The sequence below is a fragment of the Microtus pennsylvanicus genome, chromosome 3 (genome assembly GCF_037038515.1).
Source record: "Microtus pennsylvanicus isolate mMicPen1 chromosome 3, mMicPen1.hap1, whole genome shotgun sequence".
Classification (NCBI taxonomy): Eukaryota; Metazoa; Chordata; class Mammalia; order Rodentia; family Cricetidae; genus Microtus; species Microtus pennsylvanicus.
Window position 1 is genome coordinate 4,932,150 of NC_134581.1, and position 18,221 is coordinate 4,950,370.

An 18,221-nucleotide genomic window follows, 5' to 3' on the forward strand; every position below is an offset into this window, starting at 1 on the left:
GGCCAGCCAGCTCAGCTGGGAGAGCTGCCTAGTCCTAGCCTGCAAATCCACACTCTTCCTAGCTACACAACACCTGTCCTTCAGTCCTTCAGAAAAGGGACTGGCCCTGGTTAGCAGAGGAGGAAGGCCCTGGTTTAATTGTGTGTGTGTGTGTGTGTGTGTGTGTGTGTGAGAGAGAGAGAGAGAGAGAGAGAGAGAGAGAGAGAGAGGGAGGGAGGGAGGGAGGGAGGGAGGGAGAGAGAGAGAGAGAGAGAGAGAGAGAGAGAGAGAGAGAGAGAGAGAGAGATGCTTAATTTAAAATTCACAAGGGGCTAAAACTTTATAACAGTTTGGATCTGAAGCTTCCCCTGCAAAGGTGGGGGGGACCCCACCCCCAGCTGGTGACAGACACTCAGGAAGCAGAGCTCAGCCCTGGGTACTGCTCAGAGGGAAGTGCCCTTGGGGACAAATCTCACTGGCCCCTTCCCCCCTTCTTCCCTAGCTCTCCTGACGGCTCTGAGGTAAGCAGCTTCCTCCCACCCTTCCAAGTCACTGCCTCCTCACAGACCTAAAGCATCAGCGCCAAGCTATGTCAGAAGGAGCAGCGTCGCTGTTGAACAGGGATATGATGACCCCAATCTGCAGCGCACCCAGGTCGGCTTCTGCTGGTTGTGTACTGAAAGCCATTGCCGGTCACTAAAACTGGGCAACAATAGAAACAAACTGAGGCCTAGGAGGCGGTAAAGCCTCCAGAAGGCATTGCTGGGTGCTTCTGGCTGACAATAAAGACATTATTAGCCTCAGAACATTTTAATTCAACATTAGGATTTGTCTGGCTCTTTGAATAACAAATTAAAAAGGGCTGACTGTACCCAGCCCTTGCTCAGTACTGGGCCTCTTGTCTTCCCAGTCTCACAAGACTGTCATGCTCAGCAGCAGCCTGGGCTCTCGACTGCCCCAAGGGATGACAGAAAACAGACCCTGAGGCTAAAGTTATCTCTCACCCGAGCTGTCTTAGCTCCAGGAATTCTCTGGTCTGTTGCCTTCTGCAAACGGACTGCACCAGATTAGCAGGAGAGAACCCTACATCTGCTTTTTACCCCTCTTCTAGACACTCCCATTCAGAACCACCATGTGCCCCAAGTGCACAGACACGCAAACAGCCTAGATTCCTAACTTCCTTCCTTCCGTCTGTCTGTGTGTTTCAGATGTGTTGGGCACAACATCTGAGTATACTTCCAACACTCCAGGCCTTCTTGTTTGTCCTCTGAAGCGCTACCCTACCGTCTGCCCTGCATGCATGGCTTTCTTGCTTCCTCTCATCTGTCTGGATAGTTCCAGCCATTGCTAAGATTCACAGCCTGAATTCTCTCACACCGCAGTAAAACTGTCTTGGGACTTCAGAAAGCAAGAAGGCGAGGGCCCAGACAGACAGACAGAAAGACACTGGGTTCACCATTGTAACCCATGGAAAGTGTTAAGTAGCTTCCAGCTGAGCTTAGCATCTTGGGCCTTTACTTCTGGTACAGTGCAGAGGCAGGCAAATCTCTGGGAGTTCCAAGAAGATGCCCTCCCTCGAACAGCAACAAACAAACAGACAGGCAGCAGAAGAGGTCACGAACCATAGATTTAAGAGGAAACTCCGAGTACACGCAGAGCAAAGGGCACAGTGGCAGGCAGCACTGCAGGCCAATAGGAGGGAGGGGCCTCAGCCAGCCAGTTGGCACCTGACTCTTGAACTCGAGTCTCAGTGCCGTGATTTTCCACTAAGGCCACTGTGCAGACAGAGGCACAAATAGTGTGTGTCACCAGGACAACGTCAAAGGGCCAACTGGGACATTATGCATACTAGAGACATTGCCACAAGTACAGTGTCATCAAAATCCACGAGCAGGGCCTGACAAGTGGGCCCACATCAGGACAGCTGAATCAAGGCACTGAGAAGCCGGACTTTGGAAATCACACCATCCCAAAATGCCTTCCCTACTATTACATGTGATCACGCCAGAGGGCTGTATAAGGGAACCAGAGACATACAGAAATTCCCGAGGCCCTTCCATTACGAGATCTCTATTACGGCATGTACAACCAGAGTCTTGACACACCAACATTTTGTCAAGCACACTGTGCTCAGAGGCAGTGCCCATTACCACCCTGAGCTCTTCAGTCACCCTCAGCAGGTGGCACAGTCCCTAAAGAGGGCAGGGGTGACACACTGCATGGTAAGTGGCACATAAACACACATGGCTATCACAAACTCAAGCCCACGCATCCCGCCAGACTGTGGCCATGTCCCTTGTTAGCACTATAACCATGACACCCCAACAAGGAGCAGCTGCTGATGCTGGTACCTTCACCAGTGTGGCTACTACATTCTCTGCGGTCCATCCTTGTGGTTGAGGCTGAAATCCAGAACCCCAGGAATCCACACCCAGCTCTGGCGCCTACTATACCACTGGCCATTTTCAGTGCTAATCTAAATGGGAACTGCATGTCAATAGGTAGGGCAGGCACTAGACCACCATGACTTGTGTTCATTAATCTACTAAATGATATATAATCAGAAAGCCCACCAACAGGAGGCTAAATAAAACATAGTCTATATCCATACTTGAGAATTTTGCATGGCTATTAAAGGGTAAACCAAGCCGGGCGATGGTGGCGCATGTCTTTAATCCCAGCACTCGGGAGGCAGAGGCAGGCGGATCTCTGTGAGTTCGAGACCAGCCTGGTCTACAGAGCTAGTTCCAGGACAGGCTCCAAAGCCACAGAGAAACCCTGTCTCGAAAAACCAAAAAAATAAAATAAATAAATAAAGGGTAAACCAGGTATGGTGGTGAACGCCTTTAATCCCAGCACTTGGGAGGCAGAGGCAGGAGAATCAGCACAAATTTGAGGCCAGCCTGTGCTACACAGTGAGTTCCAGGCCAGTCTAGGCTACAGTAAGACTTTGTCTCAAAAGTCAATCAGTCATTTGGATCTAGCCCCTGCCCTATTTTAAAAAGGGGAGGGGGGAATATATGTATTAGAATGGCTGTGTACATGGAACTGAGTTTAAAAGACGTTAAAGTCACAGCGAGTACGATGGATCCACACACAAACTGTTCAGAGCTGTGAATACGGTCATGTAAAACAGAACAAGCCAAGCTAGGTATACTGCTGAGGTCTAGAAAGCGGCACCCTAGGAGACGGGTGCACAGTGAGAACAAAACGAGGGGCTTCAGAGCACGCTTGGCATTCTCCAGGCCCTGACTGCAATCCCAAGAGTCACTGGGACAGGTAGTTTGGAGAGACACGGACTACTTGTAATGTCTAATGCTTGATCACAGGGCAAACTGCACAGGTGTACCCATGTCCGTGGAAACGCATCAAGAGCTAGCTTGTGGCAACTGCGCATTCTTCTTCAGATAATTTGTTTAAATCATTATCTTATGGGCATGGCTGCTTTGCCTGAATGCATGTCTGTGCAGCACGTGCACTGCCTGGTGCCCACAGAGGTCAGAAGAGGGCGTTGGGTCCCCTGGAACTGGGGCTACAGAAGACTGTGAGGCACCGTGTGGATGCTGGTACTCAAACCTGGGTCCTCTGAGAGTAGTCAGTGCTCTAACCACTGAGCCATCTTTCTAGCAGCACCCCACCCCTCCCCCCACATTTCTAATCTTTGTGCAAGCGCAGAGCCCTGCATATGCTGATCATCTTCTACTCCCGTTTCTATGGCACCAGGCTTTGCTCCAGCCATCACCAGTCCTCTGCATGTACCTGACACTTCAGCCAATGTCCGCAGCAGTGAGTCCGTGTTTGATCCCATGAACTTAGATGACAGAGAGAGCCAGCTCCTACAAGCTGTCCCTGACCTCCACATGCGTGCCATGGCACCTCCCACACATGCTAAACATTTTTAAAATGTAAACAAATAATAAAACTATTTTCTAAGTATTGCCTATATCTCTGGGGGGGGGGATGCCTGAAAGAAAATGTACCAACCACAAAACTCACCTGAGATGAGAAGGTGGCTCAGTTGGGCCAGCCTTTGCCTAGCATTCATGGAGCCCTAGGTCCCATCCCCAGCAGCACAGACACTGGGTGTAGTGAAGCACAATTGTAACCACAGCACCCAGGAGCTGGAGGCTGGAGGATCGATCGTATGTCAAGACTCCAAGGCAGTTTACACTACATGAGACCTTGTCTCAGAAAGGGTGCTGGGGACAGGAGCAGGGGAATGACTCCGCAGGTAGAGTGCTTGCTGCTCTTGCAGAGGACCTGGGTTCCAATCCCAGCACCACATCACCAAGCTCACAACCACCTGTGATTCCAATTATAGGAGATCTGAAGTCTTCTTCTGGTCTCCATGGGCAATGCATGCACACAGTACACAGAAACTTACAGGGTCTGTACATGCAAACGTGCGTGCACACAAACATATGTGCATAAAAGTAAGTAACTTTTTAAGGAGGAGAGCTTACTCAGGAGACACCAGGCTTTTGTTTGCCGAACTCTCTATTTTTGAGAAAGAGTTTCCACAGCCCAGGCTGACCCCGAACTCCTCATCCTCCTGCTCCTCCCAAGTACTGGAATTATAGGCACGTACCACCACTCCCAACTTGAGACCCCAGCTGTGCCTACTAGCAGTTTTTTCTGTGACTGAATATATGTGTTCCTTGAACGGCTATATACTTAATAAAAATTAAAAGGGGGGAATAAGGCTCATGTGCTCTCTCTCCCCACAGTGGTTAGCCACGAGACACTTGGATAAGAGAAGGTTTGGGTACAAAGGTTTTCAGTGTAGAGGAAGCAAGTCCAGCCCCACCCTTGGGCAGGATTCACTTGCGTTTCTCAACTAAGCCTGACTCCCTGGAACTTGTAAGCCACTTGGCAGATGAACCTTGCCCCACGTGTTCTGTGCAGTCACTAGATCTCCTGGGGAGCCTGGGCCAGACAAGGCTCCCACCAAACCCCACTTCAAATTCACATACAAAGGAAATCCCCCCAATACACAAAAGAAAAGTTTCCTAAAGCCCAACTGCCAGCCCCAGGGCTTGAGAACTCATTAAAACTTTCTGCATTAATGGACAGGTAACAGGTCGGGGGGTGGACGGTGAAGAGAGCTGACAGTAACAGGACATCAGGCGGCACTGTCTCCATACCTGGAAACACCGTGCACCACTGCACAACCAGCAGGAAAAACCGTCCCAGTCAGCCTTCGGCTGTCTTTACTGGTTCAAGTCTGGAGGGCAGTCAAGCATCCCTCCCTCTACTTAGATGGACAGACAACAGCTGGTCTGGTCATCCTCCCAAATACCGGGCCACAAACATGGAGAAGCAGCCTCCTCCACCTTCCAGCCAAGAGCTTGGGTTTCCAACAGCCTTCCCTTTCCCTTTCCTCCCAGAACTAATTTTAGCCTCCTTGGTTCTCAGAGGTAGAACCGAAATAGTCTGCTGAGGAACACGTTTATAAACAAGAGCATTGGCTTAGCCTCACAAAACACCTCAGCTGTAGCCCAGAAAGTAGCCAGGGAGAGGTCCCATTGTCCAGCAGGCCAGGCCCCTCCAGAACATTCCCAAGGGAGAGGGGCGGCAAACCTGCCCAGTGGGCCAGGCATTCTCTCCAGCCCCAGCACTCAGGAGTCACGTGTCCATGAATGAGAACACAGGCTGAGCTGTCAGTCCCCAAGAGGATCTGAAAAAAACCTATGTGTGCGCACAGCAAGAGGGAAAGAGTGGGGCCGCCCAAGGCCAGAAGCCATGACTAGCCTCATGCCAGGAGGAGGCACCCTTGACCCTGGGACGATCCAGTCCCCACAACTGTCACAGATGGAGGTATTCTGCCAACCTTTAGGACCAGGTTGGAGGAAGGCGGCCGTGTCTCCCAAACCAAGAACCTGGGTACCCAGAAGCAGCTCCAGTGGGCCTGCCATGAGCGGCCACCTCTGGGCTAGGGCTCATCTGTCAGAGCAGCCCACACTGAATCGAAAAAGAAGCCAAGAATAAGGGGTGTCTGACCCAAGCAAAACATTGGTGACTGCATGGGGGGAGGGGCCCAGCCCAAGAATTCTAGGAAAGCAGCCACACCTTCATGGGGAGACAGCCTAGGTCTCACCTCAGCACTCGCTTCCCTGGGTAATGTGAACGCTTGAAAGGCTTGTGAGGCGGCTCGAGTCCACCCTGCTGCCTACCAGGAAGCAGCTCTAAGCACAGTAAGATCTTACTGAGTGGAGTCAGAAAGGAATGCCCCCAATCCTCGGCAGAACTCTGCATAAAAAGGAGCCTGAAACACGGCCCAGCCACAGGAGCTTGCCGGCCTGCAGAGCCCAACATACAGAGGTCTCTGTGGAAACCCACCAGGTCTGTCACAGCTTATAGCACTACACCTTTCTGTGGCAAGGCTTGCCCACCACACACCTCCCAAGCCCAGTGGGAAAAAAGACAAGCCCATACCTTTGGGGCGAGGCTGCCCCCCTGCCCTGGCGTCCTGGGCCTGGTCATTCCAGGCCCACAGTCGCTGCGGCTCCTCTGAGCGCCACAGGGCAGACCCACTCGGGGGGAAGGGCATGCCAGGATCCTGCTACAACCCCCTGGGCTCGGCAGACAGGTACAGCTTGGGTTCACCCAGCTCCCAGGTGAACAGAGAGGGGGTGTCGGGCAGGCGGAGCCCCAGCAACAGGCACTTCCTGACATTCTGTGCTTGCGGGAGGGAGAGGCAAGAGTGCCAGCCTCAAGGCAAAGGCCAGAGCAGGTGGGCGGGTGCAGGCGGGCAAGCTGCCCGGCCACCCACAACGGGCCGCCTCCCTGAAACCCGAACCACTTCTGGGAAAACTCAAGGACGCCAGGATTCTCCTTAGTGGCAGCCGGTCCGTTGGAACCACTGATTCTGAACCAAATGCACACTCAAACAGGCTCGGCTGTGCAGGAATGGCCTATGAGGGTGAGCCCAGCTCCTTCCCTGACTCCAGAGGGAGAATAACAAATGGCACTGTTGAACCATAACCCCATCTCCTCCCACAACTGTTTACCCCCATAGAAGCTGGACGGACTAGAGCACTGGTTCTCCACAGACCTAAGTATGATTCTGCCCCTACCACTTAGCGATGCCCGGAGTCATTTTCACTTGCCATGTTCAGAGATGCGATACTGGAATTGGCCAGCAGAGGCCAGAGATGCAGCTAAGTAGGCATCTTCAACGTACAGGCCAGCCGTTCACCTCCACTGTCCCCATCCCTCCCCATGTAAACAGAGAAACCACAGATACAGATGTTCATGGTGAGCAAGGCTGGGAAACCCTGCTCTAGAGAGGCCCATGCAGCCAGGAATGTCCATCCAGGCTGCCTCCTAAGTGTGGTCTAGGGGACTGGGAGACAACTCAGCTGGTAATGCATGCCATACAGGCACAAGGACCATCTGGATACCCAGCATCCCATAAAAAGCCAGGCAGTGTAGCAAGCATCTGTAATCCTAGCTTTAAGGGTGAGTTCCAGGGTTAGAGAGATCTCAGATCTCAAAAATGAAGAAGGGACCAACCAGTGAAATGTCTCTGCAGAAAAGCTTGCCTCCTGCGAAGCCCAGCACCCGGAGTGTGAGTCCCAGGCCCGCTGTGGAGAACCAAGTTCCACAAGTTATCCTCTCACCTCCACATACGCACTGAGCTGTGCACATGCCCACAAACTAAAACAAAATGCTTTTAAAAGACAGAAAAAAACAAGGGGAGGAGTAATGTAAAAGAAGTTAATGGTGATCTCTGGCCTTGACGTGCACCCACGTGCACAGGCGCACACCTACACGTGTGCGTGAGCACGCACACACACACAGACACACACACACACAAGCCTGGGGTATGGATAACTATGAATGGTCCCAAATGGTCCAGATTAGCTCTTTTCTCTTCATCCACTGCATCCCAGGCCATGGCAACAGGTTAGCATCTGTGAGTGGCTCTGAACTCAGGCTCTGATACCCCGTGGGTCCCATCTGCCCTACTGACCTCCCAAGTAGAGAGGCTAAGTACATAGGCACTCAGAGAGATGGCTTCCTGAACGGGGAAGAAACCAAGGAAATAGAGGGATGGGCAGAACCACGAGGAGCAGCAGTAAATGCAAGGACATGTTCCAGACCGGAACAGGGGAAGCAGAGGTACTGAGAGAAATAACCTCCTACGGACAGGCTGCCCCTCTGCCCCTTGGGAGGGTTGACTGCGGGGGAGTCAGGATTTTACGGAGTCCAGAAAGGCACGCACATACACCTGTACAAGTACCCGTGCAGGCACTGGTTTATATTTTCTCTTCAATTTTCTTAGATTCTCAGAGCAACATGGCAAAAAGCAACGGGTCCTCCAGGGGCTCCCTTGGGTAACTGCCAGGGCAAGGGCAGAGGCTTGTAGGTCTCTGGGTGCCAAGAAGAACAGCAGAGGACTACAAAGGTCCACCTAGATAGGTCGCAGGCAAAGGGGTCTACGTGAAGTTTCCACCCAGCTACAGGGTCTGCATGGAAAGCCTCTGAAGGCTGAGAAGGGCACCCACTCCTTCCAAAGGGCGTGCCCGCCTGATAGGCAGGCAGCATGAAATGACCACCAACAAGACAGAGAACAGGGGACTTCCTCTCTGGGGAGGGACTTCCATGACTCTGTAGCCCTTGGCCTTGGCCTCTCCCACTACAGGGACCAGAAGACTAAAGGTTACTCTCTCATACAAACCTCCACCCACGAGGAAATGGCCGAGAAAGAAATCGCTCTGTGTCAATGGTCAGTCTATAAGGATGCTTTGGGGCAGTGAGGACCTGATAGGAGCCTTCTCAGCCCCTGGCTCCGGCTCTGCTCTGAGCCCCAAACACAGAAACAGATGTCGAGAACAGAATGTGCAATGTTCCCTGCAATGCAAGAGCCAAATGCCGGGCACCCAAGGATGGAGGGGCCAGGCAGAGCCAGGAAGGCTTCCAGAGGTATCCACTAGTTGAAACATCACTTCTGTCTTCCCTCTCAGCCTGTGCTGTCCGATACAGCAGCGACTAGCCGAGTGTGACTACAGAGAGCCTGGGGTGTGCAAACGTGGAACCGGCGTGCTCACACTGTATTTTGAAGTTAAAGAAATCTTTCAAGTCTCTTTAACTGTTTTAATGGTGATTGTATGTTGAAATGATCAATTTTTAAATTAAATTAATTCCACCAACTATGAAAAAGATCAAGTCTCTACCCCCAAATTCATATAGAAAGCCATAACCACCAGTAATGGGACCTTGAGGAAGCAGTAACGGTTGGGCTGGACCATGAGGGTGGAACCCTCACTGTAGGACTACAACTCTTAGGGCAGACCCGACCATCCCAGCACCCCAGTCTGGATTCTAGAACCAAGTGAGAACGAACACTGTTGACTTTTAATTATATATGTAAGCATATATATCTATATCTACATGGCTGTTTTAACTTTATTTATGAGTTACATCTGTAGTTATGTCTGTGCACCATGTGTAGCCTGGTGCTCTCAGAGGCCAGAGAGCATGGGTCCCTGCTGGAAGAGGGGTCCCAGATGGTTGTCATGAGTCACCATGTGGGTGTCAGGACTCTGCAATAGCAGCAAGCACCCTTAACCACCCGGCTACCTCTCTAGCCCCAATACTGCTGCTTGAATCACAGAGTCCTGTGGTATTAGGGAAGCCAGAACACACTAAGACACAACTATTTCTCCTTCCTTTTACTAATGAAATTATTGGGAATTTTTAACTTAAATATACCTGTCCATGTTCCTAGGCCCCTGCGAGCAGCACGAGTATAGCGCTCTTCTTTACACCACAGGGCTGATCATTCTGAAGACAGAGCCAGGAACATGAAGGAGAGACCGTTTTGAAGCCAGGAGGGCCAGTTCTGCCCCACCAGGACCTGGGGAAGCTCTCCTCTAATTCCTCAAAAGACAGAGCAGTGGCCACTTTGAAGTGTGACAACAACAGGTGACTCTACCTTCCCCGAGGGAGGAGGCCAGGTTCTGACACAGAACAAATGCCTCTCGGCATTCTGCTACACACTCACTCGCCAAACAGTGCAAAGAGAAAGTAGACACAGCGCAGGGGACCACCTGTCACCCTGTCCCAAGATGGGAGGTAACTGATGAACTCAAACTGGGACTAACTGGTGTGTGATGTCCAGATTCAGAGTCTGAGGCGCACTGTCCTGAGAGCACCCTTTCAACAGGCCTGGACTTGAAAGGGACAAGGCAGATCAGGAAGCGATCTGAAGCAGCTAGGGGATTGCTATGTACCCTTGGATCAGTCCACAGCTGCCCTCCCCAAAGCAGGCAATGTTTTCCGTCACTTCCAAGCCTCCACTCTTGGGGAAATCCTGAAGAGCAACACTTCAGTGAATGGCAGAAAGAAACAATGTTCAACTTGAGACACCGCTTGCTTCGCCTCGATCACTCCAGCACAGCATCGAAACCGCTTCCCAACAGTGTGCTCCGGTAGCCAAGAAGTGGTCTCTAGCCTCTGGCTCGTACACTCACGCTCCACCGCACCCAGATTCGTGCAAAAACTCTCAGGGTCAGAATTAATTGCTAAGCCTCACTACCTTGCAACAGAAGGGAGCAGATTGAGGGTGGGGATCCCAGTGGGGAGTGCAATGGCCATCTGGGATACCCACCGCCGCAACAGCATGGGGGATCCCAGCCCCTCCCCTGCACTCCGGGCCCCGCCCCTCGCGGATTTCCCAGACTCCGCGCTGCTGCCACCTCGGGCGGCAGGGGACCCGAGCTGCATGTGTAATGGGGGTTGGGAACAAAGACGCGCAGGACCCAAAGCCCCGGCCACCGAGCACCAGCCGTCCCAGTCACCACTTTCTTTTCTCTGGAGTCTCAATGCCCGACTGTCCGCGTTTCCCAGGACTGCCCCAAGCCGGTCCGGGAGCTCCTACCAGAGTTGGACATACTTCAGCACCACCGGGACAGAGAAATCCGTGCCTGAGCTTTAGGGGCGAAAGCGCTTTCCCAGCACAACTTCGCGCGCGCACACCCACACGTCCCGTTCCCAAGCAGACGCGCACCAGTCACCCTCATCCCGCAGCCGCCTGCGGGCTGAGCGCAGGTCACTCAAGCCCGCCACGTGCCAGCCGGAGCGACCTGAGACCTGTTGGTTCGCCTCCTCAACCTCCACTCCCAGTAGCCCAAAAAACAAAAGCGGTCCCATGAGGGCGCATCTGTAGCCCGCTGCAAGGAAAGCGGGTGCAGGTAGGAGCCACTTGCAAGAGGATCACGACGCAGAGTGACGGGACGGAGTGCAGAGGGCTCCGAACGAACAGGCTGTAAAAAGCCGTACGCTTTGCTTTTCGACACTGCCTCTCAGGGGCAAGCAGCCTCATCCCAGACACCCCCGATTAGATGCCCAGCCACCCTGGCCGCTTTCCCCACGCTCAGGTTTCCCTCGCTTGGTTCCTGGGGTCCGCGAGCCCGCGGAACCTGAACCCCGACCCTGACGCTCCAGGTTCCCCCATCCCCAGCGCCTCCGCGAGCCAGAATCGTGCGGAGGAACCGCACGGGCGAGCTTGTCTTTACGATCGCGATCCAAGCGCCCCGCGCGACCCCGATCCCAGGCAGGTGGCGCAGCGCCGAGGCCGCGGGGCCGCCCTTTGTTGGTAAACACCGCGCGCCCCGGGTTCCCGCACCCCCGCGCCGCGCCGGGTCCTTACCGGCGCACAGCGATCCCCAGAGAAGGGCGAGGGCCGCCCAGGGCGCCGTCATGTTCCGCGGCGCCGCCCCGCGGACACCCGGAGCCCGCGGGCAGGGCCGCGCTACGCTCCCGGGGCGCGCAGGGCCCGGCGGCGGCTGCGCTCTGCTTCCCGCTCCTTCTCTGGGTCTCGCTTCCAGGCGCGCTCGCTTCTGCGCTTCGGTTCCCAGGCAGCGAGCAGGGATAGGGGCTCAGGGCCGCTGCGGGCGGCGCGCAGTGCGGCCCGGGCTATGGGGCGACGCGGGGGCCGGGGGGCGGCGGCGGGGCGCGGGCCAGGGCGCGCCCGACGCGGGCATGGCGCAACGGGGCTGGGTCCGGGCCCCGGGCGCAGGGGCCGAGTCCGGAGGGGCCATGAACGGGGGGGTGGGGGAGGGGAGCTGAACCGAGTCCAAAATGGCTCCTGAGCGGTGGCCACGGAGCCGAGCCAGCGGGGAAACCCGGATGTTGGATACAAAGAGGCGGGCGAGCTGGGCGGGGAGGGGGAGGGGAGGCGGGCCCTCTGGCCGCGTGGTCCGCGCCCCCCTCTGGGGCGGGGCCGGAGAGGAACAACAACACCGAGGCTCCGCCCCCAGCCCGCGCCCTCGGGAGGCAGCGCGCGTGCTGCACGGGCTCTAGGGACAGGCAGGGCGCGCGCTCGGAGCTGGTGGGATTGGACTGCGGCCCACTTGGCTGCGGACTTGGGACAGCCCGTAGCCATCCTCCTTGATGCCGACCCCAAACTGTGGCGCCCACGCTGCGGAATGCATACTCCTCTGAGACCCCTGAATGAGTGGGTAGCCCCCGGACCCCATAGCCCGGACACCTCTGCCCTCCAGCTCCCGCGCATCTTTATTGATGGACTAATTAACTGGCAGAAAAAAGCAGAAGCCTGAATTGGCAGCAGTCCCCCAGAACACACAGAGAGCTATCTCCAAGCAGAGGAAGACCCACAGAGCAGCTGCAGGTGGGAAAGAGCTGTTGGCGACCTGCTTCCTCAGGGGTCCTCAGGAGTTGTCCCACCTCCTCCGTCTCCCCCTTCCAGGGTTACCTGCAACGGTCCTCCCACCCATTTCAGGATTGTCCAGAAAATGCACGTCTCTGCTCTTTTCACGTACACACACACACACACACACACACACACACACACACACACACACACACACAGAGCAGGTTCCTCCATTTCAGATTGCACATTCCTTATTACACAACCAGAGGTTGTGAGGATAGCAGGGCTCCCAGCTAGTCTGGGAAAGCTGGTCACAGCTCAAAGAAAAGGCTGCGGTGGAGACCTCAGATACCTGCCACGGTTAGTCCTGGCAAGGGCAGCGGGGAGGAAGGTGGCACCGAGGAGTCTGAGTCCTTTCAACTGTCTGAACTTCAGTTTCGCCTTATGAAAGTGACAGCGTTAGACAAAACTCCAAGATTTGTGTAGGTTGTCACTACTGCGGCTTTGTCTCTGAGTCGGGGATTCTCAGCCTCCCAAGTTGCTAAGACCACGACCTGCCCTGGCCGCCTTTGCCCCTTTTGTTTTGTCTTTTTCTTCTGCCTGTGTAAACCCCAGATGACCTCAAGCTATCCTCCATCCTTCTGTGACTTTCCTTTTTTTACTTATTTTATTTTGTGTGTTTGCCTGGTGTATGTATGTGTACCGTGTGTATGCCTAGTGCTAGTTTAGAAGAAGGCAAGCGTCAGAGCCCCTGGAACTGGAGCTAGAAATGGTTGTGAGCAAGCTTGTGGGTGGTAGAAACTGAACGTGAGTCCTTTGTAAGAGCAACATGTGCTCTTAACCGCTGAGTCATCGCTCTAGTCCCACAATTTATTTTATTATGATTATGATGATGATTAGTCATGGTAGCCATGTCATGGTAGTGGTATTCTTGAGACAGGGTATCACTGGCTGTTCTGGAACTCACAAGACCAGCCTGACCTCGAACTCACAGAAATCTGCCTGCCTCTGCCTTCCAAGTACGTTTATTTTATTTTTAATCGTATGTATATATGTGTGTGTATGTGGGTATGCCAGTGTGCATACAGGTGCCCAAGCAGGCCAGAAGAGGACATAGGATCCCCTTCAGCTGGGGCTAAGTGGTTATGAGCTGCACCCCATGGGTGCTGGGAACTGAACTCAGGTCTCTGAAGGGACAGCTAAGCTCTGTTAACAGCTGAGCTGCTTCTGCAGCCCCAGCTGTGCACTTCATAAACAAATGGTAGAGAAGCAAGCCTACCATGATAGATCCAGTGTATTAGGGAAAGCATTAGTTACCTTTTCCGTATTGGAAAAAGCTATCATTCATATGCCAAAAATCAGACTGGCTGGTTCTAGACTTCTGTTTTGTGACTGAGGGAGAAAGAGTTGTTGGGGACGGGTACGGAACATAAAGGGTCTCATGTTAGCCCAGGCTGGCCTCCTATACAGTACACTTCCAAGAATGACCTTGAAGTCATTCACTCTCTGTAACGTGCTGTGAGGATCAAACCAGGGCTTTCTATACTTTAGGAGGACGCTGCCAACTCCACTACACCCCAGTTTCTGTACCACACCAGGTTATATGTCACATAATTCCAAGGGGTCCAAAATCTCCACACACCAAAATGTTGCTCTGGTCTTACTGGAAAAATCGAACTTCCTATCTAAGCTGTTACCTTCACAGCTGCATTCGACAACCTGTCTGGTGTCCTGAGTTTGACTCAGCAGAAAGGAAACTCCCATGTTTCCCCTCAAAACCTGCTCCTCCCCACCCGTCCCTGTCTGAATCGATGGCACCATCAGTTGTTCATACCAAAGCATTCGGAGTCACCCTTGAATGTCCCGTGTCCAATCCATCAGTAAGCCTCAAAGATACAGCGAACATCCAGCTGTTTTGTTTTTCATGTGTGCTGTACCATATCAGCCTATGTCTCATATCTGGACTGCTTCAGCAGCAGTGAATGGAGCCTTAACTGGTCACATGCACCCATTCAAGTTGCTAGAGTATCTTCTATTTCTTTTTAAATTGTGTTACATTTTACTCATTTATATAGTATGCGTATGCTAGAGAGAAAGAGAGAGAGAGAGAGAGAGAGAGAGAGAGAGAGAGAGAGAGAGAGAGAGCATGCATTGAGGTCAGACAACGGCTTGCTGTTTCCACTGTGTGGGTCCTGGGATTCAAACTCAAATCCTCAGGGTAAGCATCAGGTCCCTGCACTCATTGAGCCATATCTCTGGCCTGAGTATAAACAGTCACTGAAGTGAATCTTTAAAAGAGGGAACTCTGGGACTGGAGAGATGGCTCAGTGGTTAAAAGCACTTGCTGCTATTGCAAAGACCTGCATGTGGTTCCCAGGGCCCAGATCAGACAACTTATGCATGTCTATAACTCCAACTCCAAGGAATTTGATGCCCTCTACTGACCTCCACAGACAGCTGCATTCCTGTGTGCACACATATGTATACACTACACACACGCACACACACACGTGCATAATTAAAAATAAAATATAAGTAAAAAGATGCTCATATTACATTATAGTAATTCCCCTTTATCTTGGTTTCTCTTTTCATTTTATCAGTTACTAACAGCCAACCAAAGCTGAAAATATTAAATATAATTTTTTTATAAAGTCAAACTTTTAAACAGTGAACTAACCTGGGTAGCATGCTCACTTCTAGCCACTGAACCCCGACCCTGCCAGGACAGGGTTCCTGCATGCTACCCACTCACTCCTCTCTCTTTTTTATTTCTATGTATGCACATTTGTGCGCATGTGCCTGTGAAGACCAGAGGCGGGCCTGGAGATAGAGTTGCGATTGTGAGCCATCCTCTGAGGGAGCTGGAAACTGAACTCTGGGCTACTGCAAGAGCAGCACGCACTCTTAACCACTGAGCCATCTTTCCGGTCACCCATTGGTATCTTAATGACCATCTTGGTTATCAGATCAACCATCGTGGGTTCATGGAGTTTGTTTTCAAGGAACCTGCATTTCACTAAATAATGGTCCCTATTCAGAGAATAATGCTGGCAGAAATTCAGATATGCCAGAGAGAAGGCAGGAATCATGTTTCGTTTAGCACGCAATGAGAATGAGTTCTCTCTTTCTCTCTCTCTCTCTCTCTCTCTCTCTCTCTCTCTCTCTCTCTCTCTCTCTCTCTCTCTCTCCTCTGAGACAGAGTTTCTCTCTGTAGCCCTGGCTGTCCTGGAACTCACTCTGTAGACCAAGCTGGCCTTGAATTCAGAGATTGACCTGCTTCTGCTTTCTAAGTGCTAGAATTTAAAAAATAAAAAGAAAGTACTACCTCTCTTAGTTAAGGTTTCTCTTGCTGTGAAGAGACACCATGACTACGGAAACTCCTATAATAAAAACAGTTAACTGGGGCCGGCTTACAGTTTCAGAGGTTTATCACCATGGCAGGGAGCATGGCAGCGTGCAGGCAGACATGGGGCTGGAGAAGTAGTTGAGGGCCCCATCTTGCAGGCAACAGGAAGTCAACTGAGACACTGGCCAGCATCCTGAGCATCAGAAACCTCAAAACCCACCCCCACAGTGACACACTTCCTCCAACAAGGAGGCCATACCAACTCCAACAAAGCCACACCACCTAATAATACCATTCCCTATGATATCATGGGGGCCAATTGCATTCAAACCAACACATACCTGACTCATTTAATTTTATTCTTTCATATTTATCAGTATTCCATATTACAAGCTATATTTTCACTTACTGCTTTAGTTATGTGCCATAGATTACATTTGTTAATTGTTAATTACATTTGGAGGGTTATAGATTTTTAAAGATTTATTCATTTGTAGTGCAGTGCATGTGGAAGCCAGAAGAGGACGTCAGATCCTCTGGAACTGGAGTTACAGACCATTTTTAGCCGCTGTTTGGTTGCTAGGAATCAAGCCTGGTTCCTCTGGAAGAGAAACAAGAGTTCCTAACTACCAAGTTTTTCTGTTGTCTTAGCAGCCACACCTGAATCTATTGATATTTTAACAACTGCCAGCACCCCATGGCCCTGCAGTCAGCACCCAGAGGCTCAGATCTCAGCCTGGTGGAATTTCCAATCCCGCCAATGGTAGCACTGGCTCAGTCATGGCTACCAAATGTAGGTTTTAACTAAGTCTCTATCATTCTATTTACCAATACTCAAGAGTCAGATATTGGGGTGAAAACCTACCAGATCAGAGACGCCAAGAAGTGACCAGCTGACCTTCCATTTTGGCCAGAGACCAAACAAGAGAAGCATCTCCCACTTGTCTCTAACCAAAAAAGACCGAGAATCTCTAAGTCCCTCCCTACTCCTTCCTGTGTGTCTCTCTATTCATGTTCCTGGCTCCTCCGCCCCTCTATGGCTAATTCCTGTCAACTAGTCACAGACTCCACCCCCTAATCCAAGGTTAATTTTATTAACAGTCTCAAAGGTGTACACTGAAATTAAATGTCCCACAACCACCAAGCCATCTCTCTAATTCTGAATTTGTTGTTTTGTTTTGTTTAGGACAGGATCTCACTATATAGCCCTGGCTGTCCTGGAACTCACTGTGTAGATCAGGCTGGCCTGGAACTCATGGAGATCCACCTGCCTCTGCCTCCTGCAAGTGCTGGGTTGAAAGCATGTACCACTAGGCCTGGGACTTGAATTTTTTTTTAATCTATCTTGTCCTAGGAGTTTAATAAAAACGTTTTTCTCCAAATTGGACTTTAAAAAAGAAGTTTTGTTCTAGCCAGGTGTGATGATCATTTCAAGTTTTCTTTATGGTGTAGTAAATGGTGATTTTAATACATTTATTTACCTGTGTCTCTATGTGTGCACACATGCAATTGTGCTTCTGTGAGAATCAGAAGACAACTTTTGGGAGCCAGTTCTTCTTCCATCATGTGGGCTGGGGGTCACGCTCAGGCTGCCAGGCTGGGTAGCATGTATCTTTACTGTTCAGCCATCTTGCCTACTCTAAAGGGTAAATTTTTATGCATGAGAACAGGCATATTGCTATTTTAATGTGGGACATTTGTGCTGGGGATAACTTAGTTGGTAACATGCTTGTCTCACAAGCATCAAAACCTGAGTTTGATTCTCAAGAGTCATATTAAAGCTGGACAGGGTGACTTGTGCTTGCAATCTGAGTGACAGCAGCATGGGAGGAGGAGATCAGTGGATCGTTGGAAGTCTAATGTCCGGTCCCTGTCCAAATGGAAAGTAGAAGGCATCTGAGAAATGCTACCCAAGCTAGTCCTGACTTCCACATGTGCGAGTACACAAACATGCATGCACCTATCTATGCACATATATACCCGTCTACACACACATGCACCCATCTACACACATGCACCCATCCACAAATCCCCATCCATACACACACGCGCCCATCCACACACACATGCACCCATCCACACATACACACATACATCCATCAATACACACATACACCCCCTCCATACACACATACACCCCCTCCATACACACATGCACCCATCCACACACATACACACACACACATACATCCATCAATACACACATACACCCCCTCCATACACACACGCGCCCATCCACACACACATGCACCCATCCACACACACATGCACCCA

At 51.7% G+C, this 18,221-nt stretch overlaps 1 protein-coding gene across 4 annotated transcripts in view; it reads right to left on the reverse strand.

Moving 5' to 3' along the window:
* Acvr2b (activin A receptor type 2B) overlaps window positions 1–12,016 on the reverse strand; it is a 36,847-nt gene extending 24,831 nt beyond the window's left edge. For 2 of the 4 annotated variants that reach the window (XR_012909934.1, XM_075964174.1), the window contains exon 1: window positions 6,415–6,686. Coding sequence is in view for 3 of the 4 variants with exons in the window: in XM_075964174.1 (XP_075820289.1) it covers window positions 6,415–6,529 (115 nt within the window). In the remaining variant the exon portion in view is untranslated. Of the gene's footprint in view, window positions 1–6,414; window positions 6,687–11,635 lie in introns of those variants that run through there. The other 2 variants (XM_075964177.1, XM_075964176.1) reach the window with 2 other exon arrangements.
* Window positions 12,017–18,221: the final 6,205 nt, after the last annotated feature.